At 34.1% G+C, this 25155-nt stretch overlaps 5 protein-coding genes and 1 long non-coding RNA gene across 8 annotated transcripts; 5 read left to right on the top strand and 1 right to left on the bottom strand.

Moving 5' to 3' along the window:
* Nucleotides 1-7: 7 nt before the first annotated feature.
* On the top strand, nucleotides 8-4539 carry LOC107012111 (bax inhibitor 1-like). The gene is made up of 6 exons (XM_015211852.2): nucleotides 8-174; nucleotides 1321-2015; nucleotides 2541-2684; nucleotides 2772-2863; nucleotides 3899-4088; nucleotides 4200-4539. The coding sequence occupies exons 2-6, from the start codon at nucleotides 1887-1889 to the stop codon at nucleotides 4365-4367; spliced, it is 723 nt and encodes a 240-aa protein (XP_015067338.1). The 5' UTR covers nucleotides 8-174; nucleotides 1321-1886; the 3' UTR covers nucleotides 4368-4539.
* Nucleotides 4540-5459: 920 nt separating this feature from the next.
* LOC107031816 (bax inhibitor 1-like) lies at nucleotides 5460-7580 on the top strand. The gene is made up of 5 exons (XM_015233293.2): nucleotides 5460-5608; nucleotides 6268-6411; nucleotides 6502-6593; nucleotides 6911-7100; nucleotides 7216-7580. Exons 1-5 carry the CDS (start codon nucleotides 5480-5482, stop codon nucleotides 7402-7404), a joined length of 744 nt encoding a protein of 247 aa, XP_015088779.1. The 5' UTR covers nucleotides 5460-5479; the 3' UTR covers nucleotides 7405-7580.
* Nucleotides 7581-10170: 2590 nt separating this feature from the next.
* LOC107031541 (bax inhibitor 1-like) lies at nucleotides 10171-12876 on the top strand. The gene is made up of 5 exons (XM_015232957.2): nucleotides 10171-10360; nucleotides 11111-11254; nucleotides 11348-11439; nucleotides 12233-12422; nucleotides 12563-12876. Exons 1-5 carry the CDS (start codon nucleotides 10232-10234, stop codon nucleotides 12752-12754), a joined length of 747 nt encoding a protein of 248 aa, XP_015088443.1. The 5' UTR covers nucleotides 10171-10231; the 3' UTR covers nucleotides 12755-12876.
* A 799-nt stretch (nucleotides 12877-13675) lies between these two features.
* On the top strand, nucleotides 13676-16479 carry LOC107025060 (bax inhibitor 1-like). The gene is made up of 5 exons (XM_027915535.1): nucleotides 13676-13829; nucleotides 14370-14513; nucleotides 14604-14695; nucleotides 15729-15918; nucleotides 16124-16479. Exons 1-5 carry the CDS (start codon nucleotides 13701-13703, stop codon nucleotides 16316-16318), a joined length of 750 nt encoding a protein of 249 aa, XP_027771336.1. The 5' UTR covers nucleotides 13676-13700; the 3' UTR covers nucleotides 16319-16479.
* Nucleotides 16480-17242: 763 nt separating this feature from the next.
* Nucleotides 17243-24531, bottom strand: LOC107012860. Of its 3 annotated transcripts, none has more exons than XR_001456099.2 (6): nucleotides 24377-24531; nucleotides 23238-23710; nucleotides 21612-21732; nucleotides 20184-20626; nucleotides 19889-20071; nucleotides 17243-17571 (listed from the first exon to the last, which is right to left on the bottom strand). It is a non-coding gene; the product is annotated as an uncharacterized LOC107012860 (long non-coding RNA). The 3 variants fall into 3 exon arrangements; XR_003577419.1 differs by having other exon boundaries at nucleotides 20200-20626; XR_003577418.1 differs by lacking the exon at nucleotides 17243-17571 and adding an exon at nucleotides 18824-19116.
* LOC107012853 (bax inhibitor 1-like) lies at nucleotides 17576-20242 on the top strand. Its single transcript, XM_015212803.2, has 5 exons — nucleotides 17576-17700; nucleotides 18390-18533; nucleotides 18627-18718; nucleotides 19634-19823; nucleotides 19916-20242. Exons 1-5 carry the CDS (start codon nucleotides 17584-17586, stop codon nucleotides 20105-20107), a joined length of 735 nt encoding a protein of 244 aa, XP_015068289.1. The 5' UTR covers nucleotides 17576-17583; the 3' UTR covers nucleotides 20108-20242.
* Nucleotides 24532-25155: the final 624 nt, after the last annotated feature.

Here is a 25155-nt window from a genome sequence, read left to right as displayed (position 1 = left end):
TTTTTTCCATTTTGACCGTGAAATTGACCCGTCTCCGTTTCTTGCAATTTTAGTGTTTAAATGACTGTAATAACGTTGTGACTCTATTTCTGATAGTGTATCAACGTTTCGAGGCCTTTTAGAAAGTAAAAGATCCGGGGAGTGAATTTTGGAGCGCGCGTGATCTGCGTTCAGGTAGGCTATGGTTTCTCTTCTTAGACTGAACTCGAACATGTGAATGCATGTTGATTAGTTGGAATTTGGGTTGGGTAGTTATTGGATCATGCATAGGTGTTAAAAATTATATTTTCGGCCTTGTTCTGAGAATTATCGGGTAACTGTGAGCATGTTTATATTGACCTTCTTTGCTATATGAATTACTTGTATGTTTGAATACTGGTTGTCAGAAGTATGTTGAGCCTTAGTTTAGGTTTGACTAGGGTTTTCCTTAGAAATGCATGATTCAAAGTCGGTAGGACTTAGTTTAGCCCCGACGTCGCTCGGCCGGCTTAAATCCTTGTAGACTGATGTAGCAGACTTGAGTCTGATAGTTTGGTATTTAGCTAGACGATGAGCTTGCTCTAGCGATAGTTACTCTTATTTCTTAGATGTTACGGCTTCTCGAGTTACGTCAGTGACAATGAATTCCGCTCCGTGATTCAAAGTTGAGTTTCTATTCGACTGTAAGGTCTTACATTGATTAGCTAAGTCTGGATGGTGTTCCATGGGTTTATATGATTATGGATAGATAAAGACTCTTTCAGCATGCTATATCGACATCTTTGTCGGGTATCCGGATTTAAGGTCCGGCCTCGACCATCCACATACTTATGTAGAGCATCCGGTTAGAGGTCCGGCCTCAAGTATGTAGAGCATCCGGTTAGAGGTCCGGCCTCAGTTACTTATATTTTGCAATTGGCTACTTGTGTAATTCTGGTGAGTGTCCGGTTCAAGGCCCGACCTCCGTACCGTCAGATTCTACTTTTTGGTTCGGTGTTCTTTGGCCTCGAGTTCTATTCTCCTTAAGTTATAGTTATTTTGTGTACGCGTCGGACTTATGGGGGTCCGTTCGGGTTTTTATTTAAACTTGTGCACGAGTGTACCTTCTGGGCTTATGGTGGGTCCAGTTAGGTGTAGTTAGCTTATTTATATTAATTTAGTTAGATCTTTATACACTCGTGTGCATTATTGTGTTACTTAGCCTTCCGTTCTTGACCTCTAGTTTTGTGATTTCGTCTTTTCATAGTGCTTTACTTTTCTAGTTCAGTCGGCCTATGATGCCTACTGGGTACCTGTTATTTGGTACTCATGCTACACTCTGCATCTATTTTCGTGATGCAGGTCCGAGCACCAGTAGTCAGCGTTGATCGAGTTTGGAGAATTTCTGGTCTGGAGACAGGGGTGAGCACACAGGGTTTTGTACTATTTCAGTCTCCATCTGTTTATATAAAGACTTGTCTTTTACTTTTCGAGACAGTCTAGTTTCGGTGGTCCACTGTTGGGACTTGTACTCGTTTTGTTGGTAGCTCTGTATTAGTGACTTCCAGGTTCTGGGAGGGATCCTTTATTGCATTTATGTTTTGTTTTGCTTATGTTGTTATAGTAATTTTTCTTAGTCTTGTTTAGTTTCTACCCTCACACCCATTATGTGTGGTTCTGGGTTGTGGTTTGGCTTACCTACTGATGGGTTATAGTAGGTGCCTTCATGGCTCGAGAAATTGGGTCGTGACACCCTGTTCCCGCCAATGACTGAGGCAGGAGATTCTTCTCTTTTTCTTCTGTGACGGAATTACCCCTGCAATATTCCCAGGCCATTCTTATGTGTATAACGAACTATAAACAGAAATCACGTTCTTCATTCTTCTTCATCGAATTTCCGATTCCGTTTTCCCTCCGAAGCAAAAAACATGAAGTTCTCAGATATGAAACTCCAGGCCATGAATGCTGTGAGAGCTTACTTCGTAAGGAATTGGACAGTAGAAGACCTGATGAATAATGGAGAAATGACCCAGCACGCTTACGCAAGCTTGAAGACGGTACATTCATTCTTATGGTTTCATTTATTCTTACTTGATTAAAATGTTGGTTATGAAAAGTATTGTAATTGAGAGATGGAGGAATCGAAATTTTTTTATATTGTAATCTCGTTACTGATAGCTGTATTTGGAGAACTACTTGGAATCGATTCATAATGAATTTTGATTTTTCTGAATATTTTACATGTATTGCCTTATTTTTAGTGATAATCACACAAAACGATTGGCATAATTAGCATTTTGAGTAAAGTTTGGTATTGAAACCTTGCTCTCTATTCAGTCTTCAAAGTTGTTTTTGAATAGTTTGGATGAAATTGCATTTGAGCCTCCCAAAATGAATTCGTTTCGTATAATTTTGGACGGAGGGATTAATTTGTTTCATGCAATTTCTCGTTTCAGCATGTTGTGTTTGATCTTTTCTTTCTTTGCAAAACCTAGTTAGCTGGAGAAGATGAATTTTCACTTCTGCTTCCAAGTATTGGATTCCCCTTTTTTCCTGTAACTGATTAGTTTGCTGACATATAGGTATATCTTACTCTCTCCTTTGCCATGTGGCGCTTTACTTCTGGATCCTTCTCTCACTGGATATGGGAAGCGGGAGGGCGGTTCACAGTCCTTTGTGCTGTAGCAAGTTTACTCTGTCTTTACTTGATATCACCATTGAGAGTGGTACCTGAACCGTGACTTGTAAATTTTCTTCCAAGTTGATTTATTATTGAGGTTGCTTCTTATGTCGTAAATCTTCTGTCTATGCAGAGGACGAGGGTCTTACTCTTGATGATTGCTGCCTTTTCCATTGGTGCTTCTATTGGCATTTTTACCAAATATTTCTTTGAAATAGATCAAGTGTAAGACTAGAAAGATGAAAGATATTTCTGTTGTGAAGTTTTATATGGTTGCTTTTACTGCTTTCTTGTCATATCGTATTATCAGAAACCTGATTTTTGTAGTCTTCAATTGTGTACAGAGAAAGGCTTGATGCTGATTGGTATCTATACTTGTTATTACTTTATTGGATCTACTCGAAATCCTAACGGGAAAAATTAGTATCCTTGTAGAAACTATTACTTTTCATCTTTTATTAGAATGACTACCTACTCTGTGAAAATTCTTTCATAAGGACTTGTGAGAACAATGGCATTGGAGTGGATGAATTTGACATTTTTTATCATTCTTGCACACAGTTAGCTAAAAATGGCTACTAGGATCACATAGGTTTTGGAGAACCTGGAATGTCTGAAATTTGTGCATTAATGGCATGATTGGTCACCTAGTTCTTTACAGTTCAGAATTGGTATTATGCTTAGCATATGAATGGGAAATATTGAGCAATATGAGCATTGGTGTTGGGATGTTTGTCTTTTGTTAGGTTGTAAGCTATTGTTTTTGGACTTGTAAACTGATGACTTGTACTTCAGATTCCAATACCCTGTAATTACTTGTATCTCTCATCGATTTAGGGGATGTTACAGTTAGAAAATTCTATCTCACCATTATGTGCATTCTTAGCTAGCAGTATATGTTATAGCACACAGAAATTCAGCAATGTGATGACCAGATTGTGAAGGAGTTCTGATTTCTGAAGAGTGCTCATATATGAGTGAAACTAAGATACATGACGAAATTATGAAGAGTGCCAGTGATTTCCTGAAGTCATTTCGTATATGACAGAGACATTTGCTTGCTCTTTCAGTTTCTACATTATATTGCATCTTAATAGCTGTTACTTTTGCTCCTTCTGTATGTGTAGTTGATTATCTCTGGCTACTTCTGTATGTGTAGTTGATTATCTCTTGTTGTTCTGTGTTCCTTATGTGAAGAATATTTTGATAATTTGAACAATATCAAACTTCTGGTAAACATTCCTTGCTTTTGCTCTACAGCCTTGTTGTCTGCCTTTTGGCACCTCCAACACTTGGCATTGGATTTATCTGGTCTGAATCCTTGTTAGCGAGGGATAGGAGTGAAATCTACCTGGCCTGCATGTTCTATTCTTGGGCTGTAATGTTCTCCACCTTTGTTGCTACTAAATCAGAATACATTGACAGTCAGACAGCTCATTGGATGTTAAAGGTAAGCAGTTGTATGCATACAATGTGCTCACACACATCCTATAAATCATTACTTCTGTCTAATGAATGAATAATATGGCTGACTTAATTATGAGTACTGCTTGTGTGATAGGTATGCATTGTGTTTGCATTGTTCATGGGATACGTTGTGGTATATAGCCAAGAGATATTGTATGATGCTCGCTTTGGAGAAATTAACTTTGTCAATCGCACACTCACCGTCTTCTTCCGTTTACCGGGTATAGTGGTCCATGCTGCAAGACTATGCCTGACTGCATAAATTGAGCAACACAGACAGAATCACGGAATGAATGCTGATACACTTGGAACTGTAGAATAAATAGAGAGTAGAATGCAGATGGAGAGAACTGTAAATGATGAATTCCTTTGTGGCGAATTTGAAATTAGTTAGTCTGAAGCCAAGTGCTTTGAATATATTCCTTGGCCAAATAGTAATTGTGTACTCTAGCGTTCCCTATTTTTTCACAAAATTTTAGCTATACACGAAAGATTTATTATATATTTCATTTTTTTGGAAAATATTTTCTCCATTGTCAAACACAACAAAAATACATGTCGGCTTTCTTTACAATGAACTGGAGTTCATTATGGGAATATTCATAAGTCGAAAAGCATGATGATAGAATTCGAACTTACATATATTATTATTGCTGATAAATAAAGAAAGAGAAAAAACATTTTTTCAACATATTTCACCGAAAAGTAGCGCTTCAAGCAAAGATCTTCTCATGCTCTCGATTCTAACTGCACCCAAGGGCGTAACCCATGAAACCAATAGAGTAGAAGAAATCTTCATCGCCACTGATATGAATTATGATTAACATGTGGTGTTTTCGTTGTTTGTGATTTCTGAGGAGTAGTTAAAGACCTTTTTTTATATAAAAAAGTACAATTTTCCCATTCCCATTTTCTCTCTGAAATAAATAGAGAAGAAAGATAAAGTACTCAGAACTGAAACTCGTAGATGAATGCTGTGAAATCGTACTTCAATAGGAATTGTGGAAGAGAAGATACCGTCATCCGAGAGGAAACATTTAAAATAGGTAAAATCTAAACCATCGATTCTCTGCGAAGTTTATAATCCATACCAAAAAACACTCAACAAAAGCATAGAAACACACCACAACATAAACAGAGCCTTGAATATTTCATCAACTATAAAATTATGCGATAAAAACATTTTTATAAAAAAAATTAAAAAGATGTAAAACTCAGCCAATAACTGAAAGGTAGAGCTGTAAATATTCCCAAACAGAGAGTAACGGGGAGGGGCAGTATTTGGTAACAAACTCTTGTGTGTATAAACACAACTCACGTTCTTCGTTCTTCTTCATCAAATTTCCGATTCGTTTTCCCTCTGAAGCAAAAAACATGAAATTCTCAGATATGAAAGTTGTGGCCAAAAATGCTGTGAGAGCTTACTTCGTAAGGAGTTGGTCAATAGAAGACCTGATGAATAATGGAGAAATTCCCCAGCACGCTTACAAAAGCTTGAAGAAGGTACATTCATTCTTACGGTTTCATTTATTCTTACTTGATTAAGATGTTGGTTATGAAAAGTATTGTAATCGAGAGATGGAGGAATCGAGATTTTTCTATATTGTAATCTCGTTACTGATAGCTGTATTTGGAGAACTACTTGGAGTCGATTCATGATGAATTTTGATTTTTCTGAATACTTTACGTGTATTACCGTAGTTTTTTCTCATATTTTGTACTTGCTTTACTTAATTCTTTCAGGAATCATGATGAATTTCGATTATTCTGCATATTTTACATGTATTACCGTAATTTTTCTGTCTTCTGTACTTACTTATGCTGTTAGTGATAATCAAACAAAACGATTGGCATAACATGTAACTTTTCTTTAGCATTTTGAGTAAAGTTTGGTATTGAAACCTTGCTCCCTATTCAGTCTTGAAAGTTGTTTTTGAATAGTTTGGATGAAATTGCATTCAAGCTTCCCAGAATGAATTCGTTTCATATAATTTTGGACGGAGGGATTAATTTGTTTCATGCAATTTCTGGTTTCAGCATCTTGTGTTTGATCTTTCTTTCTTTACAAAGCCTAGTTAGTTGGATAAGATGCATTTTTACTTCTGCTTCCAAGTATTGGATTCTCCTTTTTTCCTGTAATTGATTAGTTTGCTGAAATGTAGGTATATCTTACTCTCTTCTTTGCCATGTGGAGCTTTACTTTTGGATCTTTCTTGCACTGGACCCGGGGAGCGGGAGGGCAGTTCACAGTCCTTTGTTCTGTAGCAAGTTTACTCTGTCTTTACTTTATATCACCATTGAGAGTGGTACGTGAACTGTGACTTGTAAATTTTCTTCCAAGTTGTTGATTTAATATTGAGGTCGCTTCTTCTGTCGTAAATCTTCTTTCTATGCAGAGGACGAGGGTCTTACTCTTGATGATTGCTGCCTTTTCCATCGGTGCTTCTATTGGCATTTTTATCAAATATTTCGTCGATATAGATCATGGGTAAGACTGGAAACGTTGTGCAGATTTCTGTTGTTCATTTTCTGTATGGTTGCTTTTACTGCTTTCATCTTTAATTAGAATGACTGCCTACTCTGGACTTTTGAGAACAATGGCATTGGAGTAGATGAATTGGAAGAGTGAACTTAAATAATGTCTTTCCACTGACAAAGACATTTGCTTGCTCTTTTAGTTAATGAATTCAATAGCAGTTACTTTGCTCCTTGTGTGTGTGTAGTTGATTATCTCTTTCTGTTCTGAATATTTTGATAATTTGAAAGATATCCAACTTCAGAAAGCATTCCTTGCTTGCTCTACAGCCTTGTTTACACCCTTTTGGCACCTCCAACATTTGCCATTGGATTTCTGTGGTTTGGATCGATGTTTACGAGGGAAAGGAGTGATATCTACTTGGGCTGCGTGTATTATTGTTGGGCTCTATGTTTCTCCACCTTTGTTGTTAGTAATGCAGACTACATTGGCAGCCGGGCAGCTCATTTTATGTATAAGGTAAGAAGTTGTATGCATACCATCTGCTCACACACATCCTATATATAAATCACTACTTGTGTCTAATGAATGAATAATATGACTGACTTGATAATGAGTAATGCTTCTGTGATAGGTATGCATTGTGCTTGCTTTGTTCTTGGGGTACATTGTGGTATATACCCAAGAGATATTGTATGATGCTCACTTTGGAGAAATTAACTTTGTCAATCGCACACTCACCATCGTCTTCCGTTTACCGGGTATAGTGGTCCATGCTGCAAGACTATGCCTAATTCAGTGCATAATTGAGCAACACAGATAGAATCACAGAAGTAATGCTGATGCACTTGGAACTGTAGAAATATATAGAAGGCAGATGGGGAATTTGAAATTCGTTAGTGTGAAGCCAAGTGCTTTGAATATTATATTCCTTGGCAAATAGTAATTGTATATTCTAGCGTTCCCATTTTTTTCACAAAATTTTAGCTACGAGCTTTTCTCTTGATATCAATTTTTGAAAACCCCTTTCAGTTGGTCTATTTTGCTTTCTGTTGGTGATAAGCATTTTTGTTTACCAAATACTACTTCTTTTAAGATATTTCAATAGGAAAAAAATATTTATTTGGAACTTTTTTGAAAATATTTTCTCCATTGTCAAACACAACCAAAATACATGTCGACTTTATTTACAATGGAATTCATCATGGATATATTCACAAGTCGAAAAGCATGATGATAGAATTTGAACTTACATATATTATAATTGCTGATAAATAAAGGGCACAAAATATTTTCTCAACAAACTTCACCAAAAACTATGGGTTCAAGCAAAGTTGTTCTCACGCTCTCGATTCCAACACCACCCAAGGGAATATATTACTGTGGTAACACTGAGATTTCCTTTGTTCATTTATTTACAAAATTGCTCATTCAAAATTACACGTACAATTTGACAAAAAAAAATATACAACGAGAAAATAATATTAAAACTAATATTGATCTCTTAAAAATAAAAAAAATAAACAATCTAAATTAATTTAGGGAAATATTTTGGATTCGGGGCATTTTAATGTAACTAGTTTCAGCACACGTGCGTTGCACGTGTATCCTATGTTAATTTTTTTTTTATATTTCATTATAACAATTAGAATTCTACGTGTACATGCATGTAACGAATAACAAAATCCAACAATTACAAATAAAACTATAAAATTGTGACAAAAACATCAGATGAAGAATCTTATTTTAATGTATAAAATTTATCAACAAACTGTAAATTTAGAACTTTAGATAGTAACAAAAGATTAACTTTAGCCTAAATAAAAATACAATTAAAACAATCAAAAATTTATGGAAAATCAAATTAAAGAATTTTAATCACAATAACATCAAACGAGGAATCTTATTTTAATGTATAAAATTTATCAACAACTGTAAATATAGAACTTTAGATACTAATAGCCAATTTGCATTATATATAGTCACAAAAGATTAACTTTAGCCTAAATAAAAATACAATTAAAATAATCAGAAATTTATGGAAAATCAAATTAAAGAAGTTTATAGAGAGAAAACACATACAAAATAAACAAAGAAAAAAACATGCGACAACATACACATTCTTTTGAAGACTTTAATCATATAACAATGCAAATCTTTAGTGGGCAACTGGGCATTGATTATGGTCTTTATATATTGATTTAACTCAATGATCTCATAATAACCAAAAATTTTAATATTTAGTGTGGCATGTAGAATGATTACTATTTATAAATAAATATTTTATAATATTTTAATTTAACACAGAATAAAATGATAATCTAATTTTATACTTTATTATTTAAATCTTTTTTTACCCTTCAACCAAAAACAACCTCCATAGGGAAAAAAATAGACAAATACAATGAGAACTTATCAAACAATGTAATATAACACCAAAAGATTGAAGAGAAGGCACCATATCAGAAAGAAAATTGATGCATTTGGATTGTATTATATATAGCCAAAAAGAACATATACAATGAAATTAATTTTATACAGTGACTATTAATTAAAGAAATATAATTTTTTTTATGAACAACATATCTCAAAATTGTAGTCCACCTTACTTTTTTTTTCCTATTAATATATCAACATATCATCTAAATATAACAAAAAATCATTTAATATAGAAGGAAGAATCATAATTAACAAAACTAAAACGGGAAGAACAAGGAAAAAATTGTAATCTAAATCGTGACTTACTCTTTCAATAGATTTATTGTACGTTCATCTAAATGTTAACATAGCATTTTCAAATGTATTAGAACCATACTGTGCCATCATATAGTTTCATGCAATAGAGAAGACCAAGAAAATTTTTGAAAAAAAGGTTAGAATATGAATTCTTGTGCTTTTGAGTGTTCTTGATTTGTGTTGTTATTTTCTTTCTCTATGTCTTAAATATCTATACATTTCAATAATATGTGGAAGATGAAAATAATTCAAGTTAATTAAAAAGAGTGAAGTAACATATGAAAGTTCAAAAAAGTGATCTTTTCATTTACAATATTCATTGTAATTAATGTAAGTTAATTAAAAAGAGTGAAGTAACATATGAAAGTTCAAAAAAGTGATCTTTCATTTACAATATTCATTGTAATTAATGTAAGTTAAGTAGTGCCATCAAAATTTAAAACTGAAAAAACCTTTCAACTTCAGTAATTAAGTGATGCATGAATAAATAGGAGTAATAGAAAGACTTTAGGAATCTTATCATTGTTTTTCTAAATATATCATTGTGTAATTAAAATATTTATATTTAATTAAATAATAAATTAAATCTTAATTTAGTAAAACGGCAAAATGGTAATTCAACTTTTCACTATAGAGCTTCCCACTTATAATAATATATGATTAATTTAGTCAAAAATAAATTTATTCCCGCCATCAACCTGAGCCTGGAGATTGTTCTCCTTTTATGCTTTGACGAAAGTACCCCTGCAATGTCCCCTGAAGTCTGCCAATAACCGAAAGGTAGAGCCGTAAATATCCCTAAACAGAGGAAATGCGAGGGGCAGTGAACTCTTCTGTGTATAACAAACACAGCTCACGTTCCTCATTCATCTTCATCAAATTTCCGATTCAATTTTCTCTCTGAAGCAAAAAACATGAAGTTCACAAATATGAAACTCCAGGCAAGGAAGGCTGTGAGAGCTTACTTCGTAAGGAATTGGACAATAGAAGACCTGATGAATAATGATGAAATTCCCGAGCACGCTTGCGCAAGCTTGAGGACGGTACAGTCTTTCTTACGGTTTCATTTTTTCTTTGTATTTGATCACAAGTGTAAGTATTATTGTTCTACTTGATTAAAATGTTGATTATGAAAAATGTTGTGATCGAGAGATTGAGGAATCGATGTTAATTAAAATACTGTAACTGTACGTAATCTCATCATTGATAGCTGTACCAGGAGATCTACTTGGAATCGATTTGTTTTAGTGTTACTTAATTCATCAGAATTTATGATGAATTTTGATTTTTCTGAATATTTTATATGTATTACCGTAATTTTTCTCTTCTTTTGTACTTGCTTTACTTAATTCTTCAAGATTCATGATGTTTTTCGATTTTTCTGAATATTTTTCAATGATTACCATAGTTTTTTTCTCTTCTTTTGTACTTGTTTATGCTGTTAATAATAATCTGACTAAACGATTGGAGTAACATGCAACTTTTCTTAAGCATTTCGAGTCGAGTTTGGTATTGAAACCATGCTCCCGATTCAGTCTTGAATGTTGTTTTTGAATAGTTTAAATGAAGTTTAATGGTGGCAAGTGCATTCAAGCTTCCCAAAATGTATTCGTTTCATATAATTTTGGATGGAGGAATTTACTTGTTTCATGCAATTTCAGGTTTCAGCATCTTGTGTTTGATCTTTTCTTTCTTTGCAAAACCTAGGTAGCTGGAAAAGATGCATTTTCACATCTGCTTCAAGTATTGGATTCCCCTCTTTCCCTGTGATTGATTAGTTTGCTGAAATATAGGTGTATCTTACTCTCTTATGTGCCTTGTGGAGCTTTTCTTTTGGATCTTTCTTGCAATTGATCTGGGAAGCGGGAGGGCGATTCACAGTCCTTTCTTCTGTAGCAAGTTTACCCTGTCTGTACTTTATATCACCATTGAGAGTGGTAAGTGATCTTTGTCTTGTAGATTTTCTTCCAAGTTGTTGATTTATTATTAAAGTCGCTTCTTATGTCGTAAATCCTCGGTCTATTATGCAGAGGACGAGGGTCTCACTCTTGATGTTTGCAGCCTGTAACATGGGTGCTTCTTTTGGCCTTTATATCGAATATCTCTTCGGAATGAATCAAATGTAAGACTCAAAAGATGGGAAACATTGTTCAGATTTATCTTCGGTTGAAGTTTTATATGATTGCTTTTACTGCTTTCTTATCATATCATATTATCACGATCCTGATTTTTGTAGTCTTCAATTGTGTGCCGAGAAAGGCTTTTTGCTGATTGGTATTTATACTTGTGATTACTTTATCCTTAATAATCATTAGATCTACTCGAAATCCTAACTGGAGAAGTTAGTACCCTTGTAGAAACTAAGTATTGGGTGTTAGAATGTTGGTCTATCGTTATGTTATCAGCTATTGTTTTTGGACTTGTAAACTGACGACTTGTACTTCAGATTCCTATACCCTGTAATTACTTGTATCTTTCATGGATTTAGGGGATGTTACTGGAGTTAAAGTTAGAAAATTGTATCTCACCAGTAGGTGCATTCTTGGCTACCAGTATATCTTATGGGCTATGGCACACAGAAATTTAGCAATATGATGACCAAATTGTAAAGGAGGTCTTCATTTGCACCGAGTAGGGTGCATAAATGAGTGAAACCAAGAAACATGACGAAATTATAAAGGTGCACTTAAATATTTTTACACTGAATTCTTGAAGTCATTTCTAATATGACAAAGACATTTGCTTGCACTTTCAGTTTCTACATTATATTGCATCTTAATGAATTCAAGCAATTACTTTGCTCCTTTTTATGTGTAGTTGATTATCTCTCATTGTTCTATGTTCCTTATTTGAAGAATAATTTGATAAGTTGAAAAATATCTAACTTCAGAAAGCATTCCTTGCTTCTTCTCCAGCCTTGTTGTCAGCCTTTATGCAGGTCCAACACTTGCCATTGGAACTTTCTGGATTGAATCCTTGTTATCGAGGGAAAGGAGAGAAATCTATATCAACTGCCTGACTTATCCTTTTAGTCTAATGCTTGCCACCTATGTTGTTAGAACTTTCGAAGTCATTAACATACACGTAGCTCATTGGATGTTAAAGGTAAGCAGTTGAATGCGTACAATGTGCTCACGCACATCCTATAACTCAGCTCCCATGGTAATAAGTCATTACTTCTGTCTAATGAACGATATAATATGACTGACCTGATGATGGGTACTGCTTGTGTCATTGTGTGATAGGTATGCGTTGTGCTTGCATTGTTCTTGGGGTATGTTGTGGTATATAGCCAAGAGATACTGTATGATGCTAACTTTAGAGAAATCAACTTTGTCAATCGCACACTCACCATCTTCTTCCATTTACCGGGTATAGTGGTCCATGCTGCAAGACTATGCGTGGGTGCAAATATTGAGCAACACCGACAGAATTAATGCTGATACACTTGGAACTGCAGAATAAATAGAGTAGAATGCAGATGAGGAACTGTAAATGATGAAAAGTATTCCTTTGTCACTACATTTTACTGATTCAATTTGATATTCGTTAGTCTGAAGCTAAGTGCTTTGAATATTATATTCCTTGGCAAATAGTAATTGTATATTCCAGAGTTCCTAATTTTTTCACATAATTTTAGCTACAAATCGGTTAGCTTTTCTCTTGATATCAGTTTTCAAAACCACTTTTCAATTTTTTTTCAGTTGGTTTATTTTGCTTTCTGTTGGTCACCATTCATCCCCAATGTATAAGCACTCTTCGTTAACCAAATACTACCTTTTAAGACATTTCAATTGTTTTGATAGGAAAAATGTATTTATTTGCACCTTTTTAGCACACACGAACAATTTGTTATCTATTTCATTTTCTATGAAAATATTTTCTCCATCGTCAAACACAACTAAAATGCATGTCGACTACCATGAGCTGGAATTCATTATGGGTATATTCGAGTCAAAAAGGATTAACAGTCAAAATTTGGACTTACATATATATTATTGTTGCTGATAAATAAAGAGAAAAAACATTGTTTCGACATAATTCATCAAAAACTGACAAGTTTTAGACTTTTTTGTTTATAAGAAATACAATTGTTCCACAGCAGTAACTTTTAAAAAAAAAAGAGAAAAAAGGAAAAGCTTCCCGCCAATGATCTGAGTTAGGAGATTCTTTTACTTCCTTGACGAAATTACCCCAGCTTACTCCTGAAATTCAGCCCATTACTGAAAGGTAAAACCGTAAATATCTGAAATAGAGTAATGGCAAGGGCAGTCGTTGGTAATGAACTCTTCTCTGCGAAACTATAAAAACAGCTCACGTTTCTCATACTTCCTCATCACTTTTCCATTTACATTTTCTCTCTGAAAAAAGTAGAGAAGAAATATGAAGTTCTCAGAGCTGAAACTCCATGCGATGAATGCTGTGAAATGGTACTTCAACAGGAACTGGGGAAGAGAAGACCTGATGAAATCTGGAATAGTTAAGCTGGAAACTCTCGATGTCTTGAATGCGGTACATTCATCCTATACCTAAGAATTACTGTTCTGATCAAAATATTGATTTAGAGAAATCGAGATTTTTGTCATGTTACTAATAGCTGATCAGAAGATGATGCTAAATCCTTAATTTTTTTGTATCTTTACTATTAATGAATTTCGGTTCTCGGTATATTGCGGATAATCATAGTCCATTCGTTTTTTAACAGTAAGAAATAAGGCAACATTCTACTTGCTTTTCTTAAAATCTTCAGGATTGATGAATTCCGATTCTCAGAAGATTTTAATGTATTTGACGTAATTTTTGCTGTTCCTCTGCACTTGCTTATGACGTTAGTGATAATCTGATATAACAACTGGAGTAACATTTTGTATCGAGTTTGTTATTGAGGCCTGGCTCCCGATTCAGTCTTAGAAGTTGTTTGAATGAAAGTAGCATAACAATTTTGAGTGGGACGGATTTGTTTGTTTAGTGCAATTTCAGATTTCAGCTTCTAATTCCAACAATATGAAGGGCCCTTTTCCTGTGATTGATTAGTTTTTACCGATGATATAGGTGTATCTTACTTTCTACAATGTCATGTTTTGCTCTACTGTTGGATCCTACTTGCACTTGTTCTGGGAAGTGGGAGGGCTGTTCACAGTCCTCTGTTCCGTAGTAAGTTTACTCTGGCTTTACTTTACACCACCATGGAGACTGGTACGTGATCAATGACTCGTAGATTTTCTTCCAAGTTGCTGAACTGTTCTTCAAGTCACTTCTTATTTTGTAAATCTTCTGTCTATGCAGAAGCTAAGGCGCTCACTATTGATGATTTATGCCTTTTCCTTCGGGGCTTCTGTTGGCCTTCTTACAAAATATCTCTTTGAAATGCATCAAAAGTAAGGCTCAAAAGATGCTAAACATTGTTCAGATATCTGCTGTTGATGTTTTATATGGTTGGTTTTACTGCTTTCTTCTCATATAAGATTATCAGGAACTGAATTTTGTAGTCTTCAATTGTGTACAGAGAAAGGCTTTTTGCTGATTAGTATTTATACTTGTGATCACTTTATCCTTGTAGAAACTATTGTTTTTCATCTTCAGTTAGAATGAATACTCTCTCTCTGAAAATTCTGTAGTAAGGACTTGTGAGTAAACGGGCACATGAATGGAGGAATTTGACATTTTGTATCATTCTTGCACGCAGTTAGCTAAATGTGGCCAGTTCATGTATGTTTTGGACATCCTGGAATATCTGAAAATTAATTTGTGCATTAATGGCATGATCGATCACCTAGGCTTTTACACAGTTCAGAATTCTCATTATGCTTAGCTTATGAATGAAATATATTGAGCAGTATGTCTAGCATCGGGTGCTAGAATGTTGGTCTGTTGTTAAGCTATAAACTATTGTTTTGGACTTCTAAATTGATGGCTTGTAAATTATAATTGATATTCGTATACCCTGAAATTACTTGTATCCTTCATGGATTTAGGGGACTTGACTTGAATTATAGTTAGAAAAATGTATCTAACAATTATGAGCTTCTTTGGAAACCTGAACAGTTTTAATGTCTCTGCATTTCTGACTATTAGTATATGTTATAGCACATAGAGTTTCAAATTTTGAACTATGTTTGGCTTATGAATGGGAGAAGTTGAGCAATATGATGACCAGATGTGATAGAGTTCTGCATCTGCACCGAATTGCGAAGAGTTCACATAGATAATTTACCCCTGATTCCTGGAGTTTGTTCTAAAATAACAAAGACATTTGCTTGCTCTGTTATTCCTACATTATATTGCATCTTAATGAATTCAATAGCAGTTACTTTGCTCCTACAGTATGTGTAGTTGATAGCCCTTGTTGTTCTCTGTTCCTTGTTTTGAACAATATCTAACTTCAGAAAGCATTCCATGCTTGCTCTCCAGCTATGTTGCCAGCTTTTTTGCAGGTACAACAGTTGGCATCGCATATTTCATGTTTGAAGTCACAATAACAAGGGAAAGGAGCCACATCTACCACGGTGGCCTGCTTTATTGTTGTCTTGTAACGTTAGCAGTCTTGCTTGTGATTGGCAGTCTTATCCGTGACAGCTACATAGTCCTAGCCATCCTAAAGGTAAGCAGTTGTATGCATACAATGCGACCATACTCATCCTATAAAACAGTTCACATATTAATAAATCGTTACTTTTGCCTCGAACTTAATATGTATACATAAATATGATAAGTCATTTTAAACTCACTGACTCTAGCTCTAAACTCGCCTCTGTATAATGAATGAACAATATGACTGATTTGATGATGAATACTGCTTGTTGTAGGTAACCGCTTCGGTGATATTGTTCCTGGGTTACTTTGTGGTATATAGCCAAGAGATATTCTATGATGTTAGCTTTGGAGATATTGACTTTATCCATCGCGCACTCACTGTCTTCTTCAATTTACCGGCTATAGTGCTCCATGCTGCAAGAGTATGCCTTCCCTTTGGTGCAAAAGTTAATCAAACTGCAGATTAGGAACTGTAAATGATGAAAAAGTATTCCTTTGTGGCTAACATTTTAGTCATTGAATATTTCTGGGCAAATACTGATTGCTGATTACCTACCTTACCACACAAATAAACTTTGTGATTAAGAAACTCTTGAATGCTAATAAATGAAGTAGTACTTACTAATAATTGTTCTTTCTTTTTTTATTAAGATGGTGCAATGAAGACTATTTGAATTGTTAGTTGTTACATGAGTTTCCAATTTTAGGGGTCTCATTGGAATCATATATAAGACTACTTGGTTTAATTTCACAAATGCTCACTCGACAATTTTACTTCATTACATCGAAATTATTAAGCTATTTTTGGTATCATAAAAAATATCATCTCTGTTTCCTCCTGGCACTTCCAATTATACTTTAGGCAAATTAACACTACTACTTAGTTTTAATGATTATTTTAGAGGGTGTGTAACTAAGCACATTTTGGCTTATCAATGGTTTGATAAACATAAAATTATCTGCTAGTTATTGGGAATGATTTAGTTGTATAAAACACATTTTTTGGACTCTTACAGCAAAGGAGAAACTAATTAAAGATAACAATGACTGAACTGTATAACAGTGACTTAATTCAAGAAGCTAAATTTTCGACCAAAAATAATATGAAGAAGTAGAAATTGGGAGCTTGTAGAGGAAAAATTTTTTATTCTTTAATCCTAAATTGATGCGGTTAAATCAACTAGTAGAAGGAAGGTGGCACAGTTCATCAACTGAATCCGCGCTTAGAAAGAATAACTTTGAGTAATTAAGACTTTGATGATGACTGATGAGAAGACTATTTTAAATAGCTTTTAATGATTATAGACTATATTTAATTAAAAATATAAAATAAAAAATAAAAAAAAGATGTAAGATTTTTCAACCAATATATTATATATCAATTTAATTAATTAAGAAAAATAAAACTGAACATCTTATATAAATTAGTACTTATCTTCTACGTGACTATATAAATATGCTACAATTACATTTCTTAAACCTTTCCCCTTTCCCGCCAACGATCTGAACACGTGGATACTTTCTCTTTGCTCGTTTGACGAAAATACCCCTGGAATATTTCCTAAACTCGGCCCATAACTGAAAGGTAGAAGCGTAAATATTCCGAAAAAGAGTAACGGAGAGGGTAGTCGATGGTAACGAACTCTTTTTCAGTATAAACAGAGCACAGCTCTTCTTCTTCTTCATTGTTCTTCATCAGTTTTCCGATTCCGTTTTCTCTCTGAAAAAAAAAATGAAATTCTCAGTGATGAAAAATGCTGTGAAAGCTTACTTCAAAAGGGATTGGACAAGACAAGACTTGATGGATTTTGGAAGAATCTCCATGCATGCTTACAGAAGCTTGAATAGGGTACATTCATTCATCCTTAAACTTATTCTACTTTTTTTCTGATTGAAATATTGTAATTTAAGAAATTGTAATTTGGAGATAGAGGAATGGAGGTTTCTCGAATTACGTAATCGAGATGTATTAGGAGATCTACTTGTAATCGAGAGAATGCCGATAATGATTGTTGATTAATTTTACAATTTTTTGTAGTTCGGTAAGAAATAATGTAACATTTTATAATGTCAATAATTTTTACTGTTATTTTGCACTTAATTATGCCGTTAGTGATAATCTGATAAAACCGATTGGAGTAACAAGCAGCTTTTCTTTAGCATTTGAGTCCGTTTGGTATTAGAGAGATTGAGGAATGGAGGTTTTTCTATTTACGTAATCGCGATGGATTAGGAGATCTACTTGTAATCACGAGAATGCCGATAATGATTGTTGGTTAATTTTACAATTTGTTGTAGTTCAGTCAGAAATAAAGCAACATTTTACAATTTCTGTAATTTTTACTGTTCTTTTGCCCTTAACTATGCAGATTTTCTTTTGCATTTTGAGTCGAATTTGGTATTGAAAGTCGTTTTTGGATCAGATTTCAGTATCTTGTGTTTGATCCTTCCATTTTTTGCAAAACCTAGTTATCTTGAAAAGATGCATTTTTGCTTCTAAGTATTGGATTTCCCTCTTTTCTTTTCATGTGATTATAGGTGTATCTTACTTTCTTCTGTACCATGTTGAGCTTTACTTTTGGATCCTTCTTGCACTGGATCTGGGAAGCGGGAGGGCCGGTCACAGTCATTTCTTCTGTAGCAAGTTTACTCTGGCTGTACATTACACCACCATGGAGAGTGGTATCTGATCTATACTGTATAGATTTTCTTCCAAGTTGTTGAATTATTCTTGAAGTCGCTTCTTAAAATGTAGATCTTCTACTATCTATGCAGAGGATGAGGGTTTTATTCTTGCTGCATGCTGTCTTTAATTTGGGAGCTTCTTCTGGCCTTATTATCCAACATCTCACCGAAATGGAACAAGCGTAAGAGTCAAAAGATGCTATAAATTGTTCAGAAATCTTCTGTCAAAGTTTGATATGGTTGCTTTGACAGCTTTCTGGTTATATCACATATCTAGGAACCTGATTTTGTAGTCTTCAATAGTGTACGGAGAAAGGCTTGTTGCTGATTGGTATATACTTGTAATCCCATTATCCTTAAAAATCGTTAGATCTACTCGAAATCCTGAAAAAATTGGTACCCTTGTAGAAACTATTGTTTTCCTTAATCAATTAGAATGACTACTTTCTCTGTGAAAATTCTTTCATAAGGACTTGTGAGAACAATGGCATTGGAGTGGGTGGATGAATTTGACATCTTGTATCATTCTTGCACACAACACACATTTTGGATCCCGTGGGTTTTGGACAACCTGGAATGTCTGAAAAATTGTGTATTAACGGCATGATAGATCAATCATCTAGGCTTTCACAGTTCAGAATTTGCATTATATTTAGCTTATGAATGAGAAGCATTGAGTAATATATGACTTGTATTTAAGATTCCTATACCCTGAAATTACTTCTATTCTTCATTAACTTAAGGTACTTGACTAGAATTATTGTTAGAAAAGTGTATCTCACAATTATGTTTTGAAGTTTTAAAGTTTGTGCATTCTTGGCTAGCAGTATGATGACCAAATTGTGAAAGACTTGTGTATTTGCACCAAGTATTGCTCATGAATTAGTGAAATTATGAAACACGACCAAATTATGAAGAGTGCGCTTAAATATATTTTACATTTAACAAAGACATTCACTTGCTCTGTGAATTCCTACATTTTATTTATTGCATCTTAATGAGAACAACAGCAATTACTCTGCCCCTTTTGTATGTGCAGTTGAAGAATATTTTGAACAATATCTAACTTCAGAAAGCATTCCTTTCTTTCTCTCCAGCCTTGCTTTGGGCCTTTTGGTAGGTTCAACAATTGGCATTGGAACTTTCTGGCTTGTAGCCTTGATAACGATGGAAAGGAGAGAAATCTACTTGGGAACCCTGCTTTATTCTAATGCTGTAATAATCTACGGCGTTTGTGTTTATGCTTTAGATATCCTTGACAGCCACATAGCTCATTGGATATTAGTGGTAAGCAAGCAGTTGTATGCATACGATGTGTTACTTCTGTCTAATGAATAAATAATATGACTGACCTGATGATGAGTACTGCTTGTGTGTAGGTATACACTCTGCATGCATTGTTCATGGGGTACCTTGTGGTATATAGCCAAGAGATATTGTACAATGCTCGCTTTGGAGATATTGACTTTGTCAATTGCACATTTACCGTCTTCCTACATTTACCAGCTATAGTGGTCCATGCTGTAAGACTCTGCCTGGGTGCAAAAATTCAGCAACACAGACGGGATTAGTGCTATACACTTGGGAAGTATAGAATAAATAGAGTCGATAACAGATGGGGAACTGTAAATGATGAAAAAGTATTACTGTGACTACATATTACTGGTTGAGTTTGAACTTCGTTTGTCTGAAGAGAAGTGCTTTTAATATTTCTTGGCATAAGGATTCGTGATTGATGACACAAGTTCTTTAACTAACATGTACAAATAATACAAGCAACTTGAATGAAGCATCGTAATTCTCAGTCGTCTCCATTAGATTGTTCTCAGTTGCTGAACATACGGAAAGTGAGAAATTTCCAGTGCCTAATTGTTTAGTTTACTGGAACAGGTAATAATAATCTTTCACCCTTGAAAAGCAATGGAACAATTCACAAGGTTTCCTCCTAACATTCTCTGTGTAAAGTAATCAGTTATATGAATCCGCGATATCACTTTGCTTCATTTGGACCTGTTTCATACTGATTCATAGTTTTGATCCATGCAGTCAGCAGCAAATACAGATTAGTGTTCAACATTAGCTTCCACTTCCTGAAATTCAGTAGTACAACACAAGTTAAAGCTGCATCTCTCAAATTTTTTGTAAAAGCAGTGTATAGCGCAAGACAAAAATAGCCATCTAGTTTAAGCAAAAAACAACAACATAGATGCGAGCAGATCATCATTTCTCAATGTAAAAGGATGTTATCAATGAAACTCTAAGAAGCACTATATTGAAACTCTAACTCGAACTGTTCAACCAAATAGACCAACCATCTATAGAAAAGACTGTTCTCCGTTTACATCAAAGGTATAAAAATAGAAACTCTTCCAGATCAGAAAAGAAAATGAAAACTGAACTTTTCATACTTCAAGATAGATCCATCACACCACATTCTTCTGGAAGAAGAGAGGAAATTGCACATTTCTAACAATTTAGACGTTAAAATCTATTTTAAAAACCAGAAAGTTTCTTCTCATACATCTAAGCCTCGTTGGAAATAAACACCTAAAATAAGTCAATCCAAACAAGCTCTAAGTTGCGAATATTTATACACCCCCGTAAACAACAGATAGGATGTGACCAAAAATGAGTCCACCATTATTTACTAATTAACCAACTTTGTCTTCTTTGCCATAAAAAATCTGAAGAATATGAGAAATTGTGTTGATTAAATACTCAATACAAGACCACAATCATCTATAAACCAAATACTAACATGTATATAATAGGAAACTTTGTTAGAATTACTGCATATCTGGTGCATACTGTATCTAGTTGTTTAGCATATGAGTAACTTAGAATATGTAGTAGACCACATCAACTTATATCAAACAAATGCTTGAAACGTGTATATTGTTAAAGATTTATTGCTTTAGAATAAAAACATTTTGATAATTGACGATACTAGGTGCAACACACGTGTCTAAAATCTAGTAATATAAAAAGTAGAAATGCTTATAAGAACTACAAGCAAATATGATCTATGGATACATATATATTCAATGTGTCCAGCTAAACTAAGCAGAATTTTACCAGATATCATCATTAGGGGATTAACAATAACTTTCTGCGTAGATTTCTGAAGGACTGTATTCCTTAACATCAGGAGTATGCTCAATATTTTTGGTTGAACCATCAAATATCATGATATATCCTGAAAGTGAATGTAATAAATATGTCACCTATTTCTGACCGTTGAAGATGCATAGAGAATGTAAAAGTGGGTGGAGCAAACATATACAGCCCAGCACTTATGTGAATTATGTCTGTTATGATTTCATTTGGAGGTATTAATTCCATATTTTTATATAATGAACTCAAGATCTCAGGCATGAACAAGCTTCATTCTATTTGAGATTAGGTGTGACAATTTCAGCCCGTATAAGTGAGAAAATATCTATAACATTTGACTGCGAATCAATTACTAATCTATTGTATATTAATGAAAAATCTTATTATAATGTTCTCTCTAATTTAGCTTCGTTCAAAGTTTCCTAATATAAATGAACTCCGGATCTCAGGCATTAACAAGCTTAACTCTAGTTGAGATTAGCGTGACAATTTCAGCCCATATAAGTGAAATGAAACCATTTTGCCCATATTAAATTAAATTGATCACTCATATTTTCTTTCATTTTCTTAAATGAGTTAATATAGTCTTCAACCTAATGAGTTAATATAGTCCCCCCCAGACCTCGAGGCGCCGTGCCCAGAGGCCCTCTATGAGACCTGCATTAAATAGATTTATTAGATAACCCAACAGTAGCTAAAAAGAGTTCAAAGAAGTGTGCACCTAGAAACACTTAAACTAAATTCTTTAACTTAAACACACTAACAAGAGTGAATGTGAGCAATAATACCAAGTGAAGGAGAAATAGAGAAAGAAAGATAGTGTAGTTGGAATGCAAGTATAGGACACATGAATATTGAACGAGGAACCTAACATAGTTATTTTATTTTACTTATTTGAAAGAGATAGAGAAGTAACACGGGAATATGTAATATGTCCTAAATTCCTACTTATCATTTTGATGAAAGCTAAAATCCTAACTGATTTTCTTTAGCTTCTTCCGTTTTGAAAGCTAAAGTTCCCTTCAAAGTAAGAAATCGAGATAAATAATCTTCTATGCCTCAATCACAAATTAGTTAAGGTCGGCTACATGAATCCTTTGAGTACATAGTTCCTATTCAGTCCATTTAGTAGAAATGAATTCACACTAGCCATTAATCTACTGCAGCCTTCTACTTGATTTGAGTTTAATATTGTTCTGCTTTGTGAAGCTATCACATGCAGACTCTTCCACCAACATGAAAACTATTACAGCATGTTGCTTAGATCATGGTTAGCAAGATATTCAACGACTAAGTGTAATTTGCATTTATAAAAGGGAATTTAATTGAACATTGAGAAAAAACAAGGTTTTTTTATACTTCAGTGGATTTATCAGAAAGTATACCAAGACTAAAGACAATGAACACCACTCAAATAAGAAAACACCAGAAATTTCGATACTAAGCCAGACCAGACAACACTACATGCATTTCTCTATCCCTCTTTTGTTTTATTGGAGTGAAGGGGAGTGGTTGAGGATAAGTAACAGCTAAACATGCATCTACTATGCACATAATCAGTAAAATTTAAGGAGAAGCCTAACAAACCTGCTCATAGCAAACATCAATTATTCCAGAGCCTGGGTCATCTCTACCATTCCAAGTTCCCCTACTGGAGACTGAGCATTTTTCCCATCTACAATTTCGGGAGTGACAAATGCATACCTGCAAGTAAGGTTTAACATATATAACTGCAATACAAAAACAAAAATTTTCTCTCCATATGCAAACTTATCAGAAATTTCCTTTAGTATAGCAGACAAAATTTTGTTTTTAATTACTCAGTCTACTAGAAGAGCTGCCAACCAAAAAGTTTAACTTGATTCAAGTGTACAAGCTAATCACTTTATGATTCCCTCTATCCTAAAGTTTTATAATGAAAGTCACTTTGTTTATGTTTGAATTTGATTCAACAAAAACACCAGGATAGACCAATATAAGAACACTTGCAACTCCCTTTCAACCCAAAGCCAGCGCAGATTGAAATATCATCTCCATTGCATCTAGAACCTCTGTATTTCCTAAGAAAAACAACAGCACAATCAAGCTCTTTAGTTTTTTGTCTAAGACCATAAAAGGCAGTCCAATGCATCATACTCAAGTGAAAAATGAATAGATTTTAAGGTCATTATAACTCAAACTATAAACAGAAGGAACAGTAAAATACAGGAAAAAACTAAAAAGGAGGAACTGGGAGAAGATGTTCCATAATACTTTTTAACCATAATTTTCAAAAAGATCAAGCAAATCCTTTGATAGCTAAAGCATTTTCTGCTAGTGAATTTGTTTATACAAGGGAAGTCAATAAACAAAGAACTCAACTTCCAAATATCACAAAGTCTGACCAAAAAAAGAAAACATCCCGCAAATCCCCTCATATCAAAAACCCTCAAATCACTTAATTTTTAACCAGTATCTTCAATCAGTTTTTAATGAAACCCCAGAAACATTTAATGATCCAAGAAGAAAACCCCCAAAAAAGAAATCACAAAACCCACCTACATTTCCCTTGCACACACAAATTTATACAAGAAACCCCATACCCAACATTCAAAATAGTGAATCGTCCAACCAGTAATCAAAAAAAGAAGATAAAACCAGTAATCCAATTATTTTTCCTACATTAATAAACAGGGACCAGATCAGAGAAACACTCACAAGTTTGTAGGAATGAGAAATCGCATTACCTGATACAATTGTATGAATTCGAGATATTAGAAATAGCCGATCGTTTCGTGGCCGTTCCAGCCTGATTATTCTCCAACCCCATGAATTCGCCACCATTATCAACAATTTTTCATCACCATCTTCCTCGAGAAAACAAGAAGAAGAAGAAATAAAGCCGTTATTGTGAAAAATGTGTGTGAAGTAATATATACCTCAATATTCAAAGTTGGGCCGGTTTGAATTGGACTTCAAAGGACCAATTACATGAGGACACATAAGCTAATTTATTTTCTTGGACATTATTTATATTAAATGAAATGAATTTTGGTAATAAGGAATGAATGTCTGAGCTTATACTATTTTTAGTACACGTGAATTAAGTTAGAATTTGAAAGTAATGTTTGAATTTAAAGCTAGATAGAGAATTTATGCGGGAATGAGTGTAAAAAAATGGTGTTAGCATACGTGGTGGTTTTCTAACACATTAAGGAAGTCCATATAAATTTTTTAAGAAATTTCCTTTGGATGCTTCGGGGCGCCAAATTCATGGGTTAATTAATACACACGAAAATCAAGAAATTTGGGTAATTTCTAAAAAAAAGGTCCGTAAATGCTGAAATGGGTGTTAAATTTTTTTTATGAGTATATATGGTGGTTTTCCAACTCATTATGAATGTCCTCATAAAGTTTCTTGAGAAAAAAATTTGATGCTCCGGGCACCAGATTCATGTGCTAATACACAAAAAAAATCGATGAGTTCGGGTAATTCCTAAAAAAGGTATAAATGCGGAAATAAGCA

Source organism: Solanum pennellii, chromosome 1, assembly GCF_001406875.1.
Source record: "Solanum pennellii chromosome 1, SPENNV200".
Taxonomy (NCBI): Eukaryota; Viridiplantae; Streptophyta; class Magnoliopsida; order Solanales; family Solanaceae; genus Solanum; species Solanum pennellii.
The sequence above is the reverse complement of the archived record's forward strand: the minus strand, read 5'-3'. Positions and strand labels throughout refer to the sequence as shown.

Excerpts from the sequence above, each read along its gene's own strand:
- LOC107012853 (XM_015212803.2), top strand. The coding sequence starts at position 17,584 with ATGAAATTCTCAGTGATGAAAAATGCTGTGAAAGCTTACTTCAAAAGG. Across the intron at positions 18,719-19,633 it reads CTCACCGAAATGGAACAAGC|CCTTGCTTTGGGCCTTTTGG; the intron begins GTAAGAGTCAAA and ends CTTTCTCTCCAG. Across the intron at positions 19,824-19,915 it reads TAGCTCATTGGATATTAGTG|GTATACACTCTGCATGCATT; the intron begins GTAAGCAAGCAG and ends GCTTGTGTGTAG.
- LOC107031816 (XM_015233293.2), top strand. The coding sequence starts at position 5,480 with ATGAAATTCTCAGATATGAAAGTTGTGGCCAAAAATGCTGTGAGAGCT. Across the intron at positions 6,412-6,501 it reads TTATATCACCATTGAGAGTG|AGGACGAGGGTCTTACTCTT; the intron begins GTACGTGAACTG and ends CTTTCTATGCAG. Across the intron at positions 6,594-6,910 it reads TTCGTCGATATAGATCATGG|CCTTGTTTACACCCTTTTGG; the intron begins GTAAGACTGGAA and ends CTTGCTCTACAG.
- LOC107025060 (XM_027915535.1), top strand. The coding sequence starts at position 13,701 with ATGAAGTTCTCAGAGCTGAAACTCCATGCGATGAATGCTGTGAAATGG. Across the intron at positions 13,830-14,369 it reads CTCTCGATGTCTTGAATGCG|GTGTATCTTACTTTCTACAA; the intron begins GTACATTCATCC and ends CCGATGATATAG. Across the intron at positions 14,696-15,728 it reads CTCTTTGAAATGCATCAAAA|CTATGTTGCCAGCTTTTTTG; the intron begins GTAAGGCTCAAA and ends CTTGCTCTCCAG.
- LOC107012111 (XM_015211852.2), top strand. The coding sequence starts at position 1,887 with ATGAAGTTCTCAGATATGAAACTCCAGGCCATGAATGCTGTGAGAGCT. Across the intron at positions 2,685-2,771 it reads TGATATCACCATTGAGAGTG|AGGACGAGGGTCTTACTCTT; the intron begins GTACCTGAACCG and ends CTGTCTATGCAG. Across the intron at positions 4,089-4,199 it reads CAGCTCATTGGATGTTAAAG|GTATGCATTGTGTTTGCATT; the intron begins GTAAGCAGTTGT and ends CTTGTGTGATAG.
- LOC107031541 (XM_015232957.2), top strand. The coding sequence starts at position 10,232 with ATGAAGTTCACAAATATGAAACTCCAGGCAAGGAAGGCTGTGAGAGCT. Across the intron at positions 10,361-11,110 it reads CTTGCGCAAGCTTGAGGACG|GTGTATCTTACTCTCTTATG; the intron begins GTACAGTCTTTC and ends GCTGAAATATAG. Across the intron at positions 12,423-12,562 it reads TAGCTCATTGGATGTTAAAG|GTATGCGTTGTGCTTGCATT; the intron begins GTAAGCAGTTGA and ends ATTGTGTGATAG.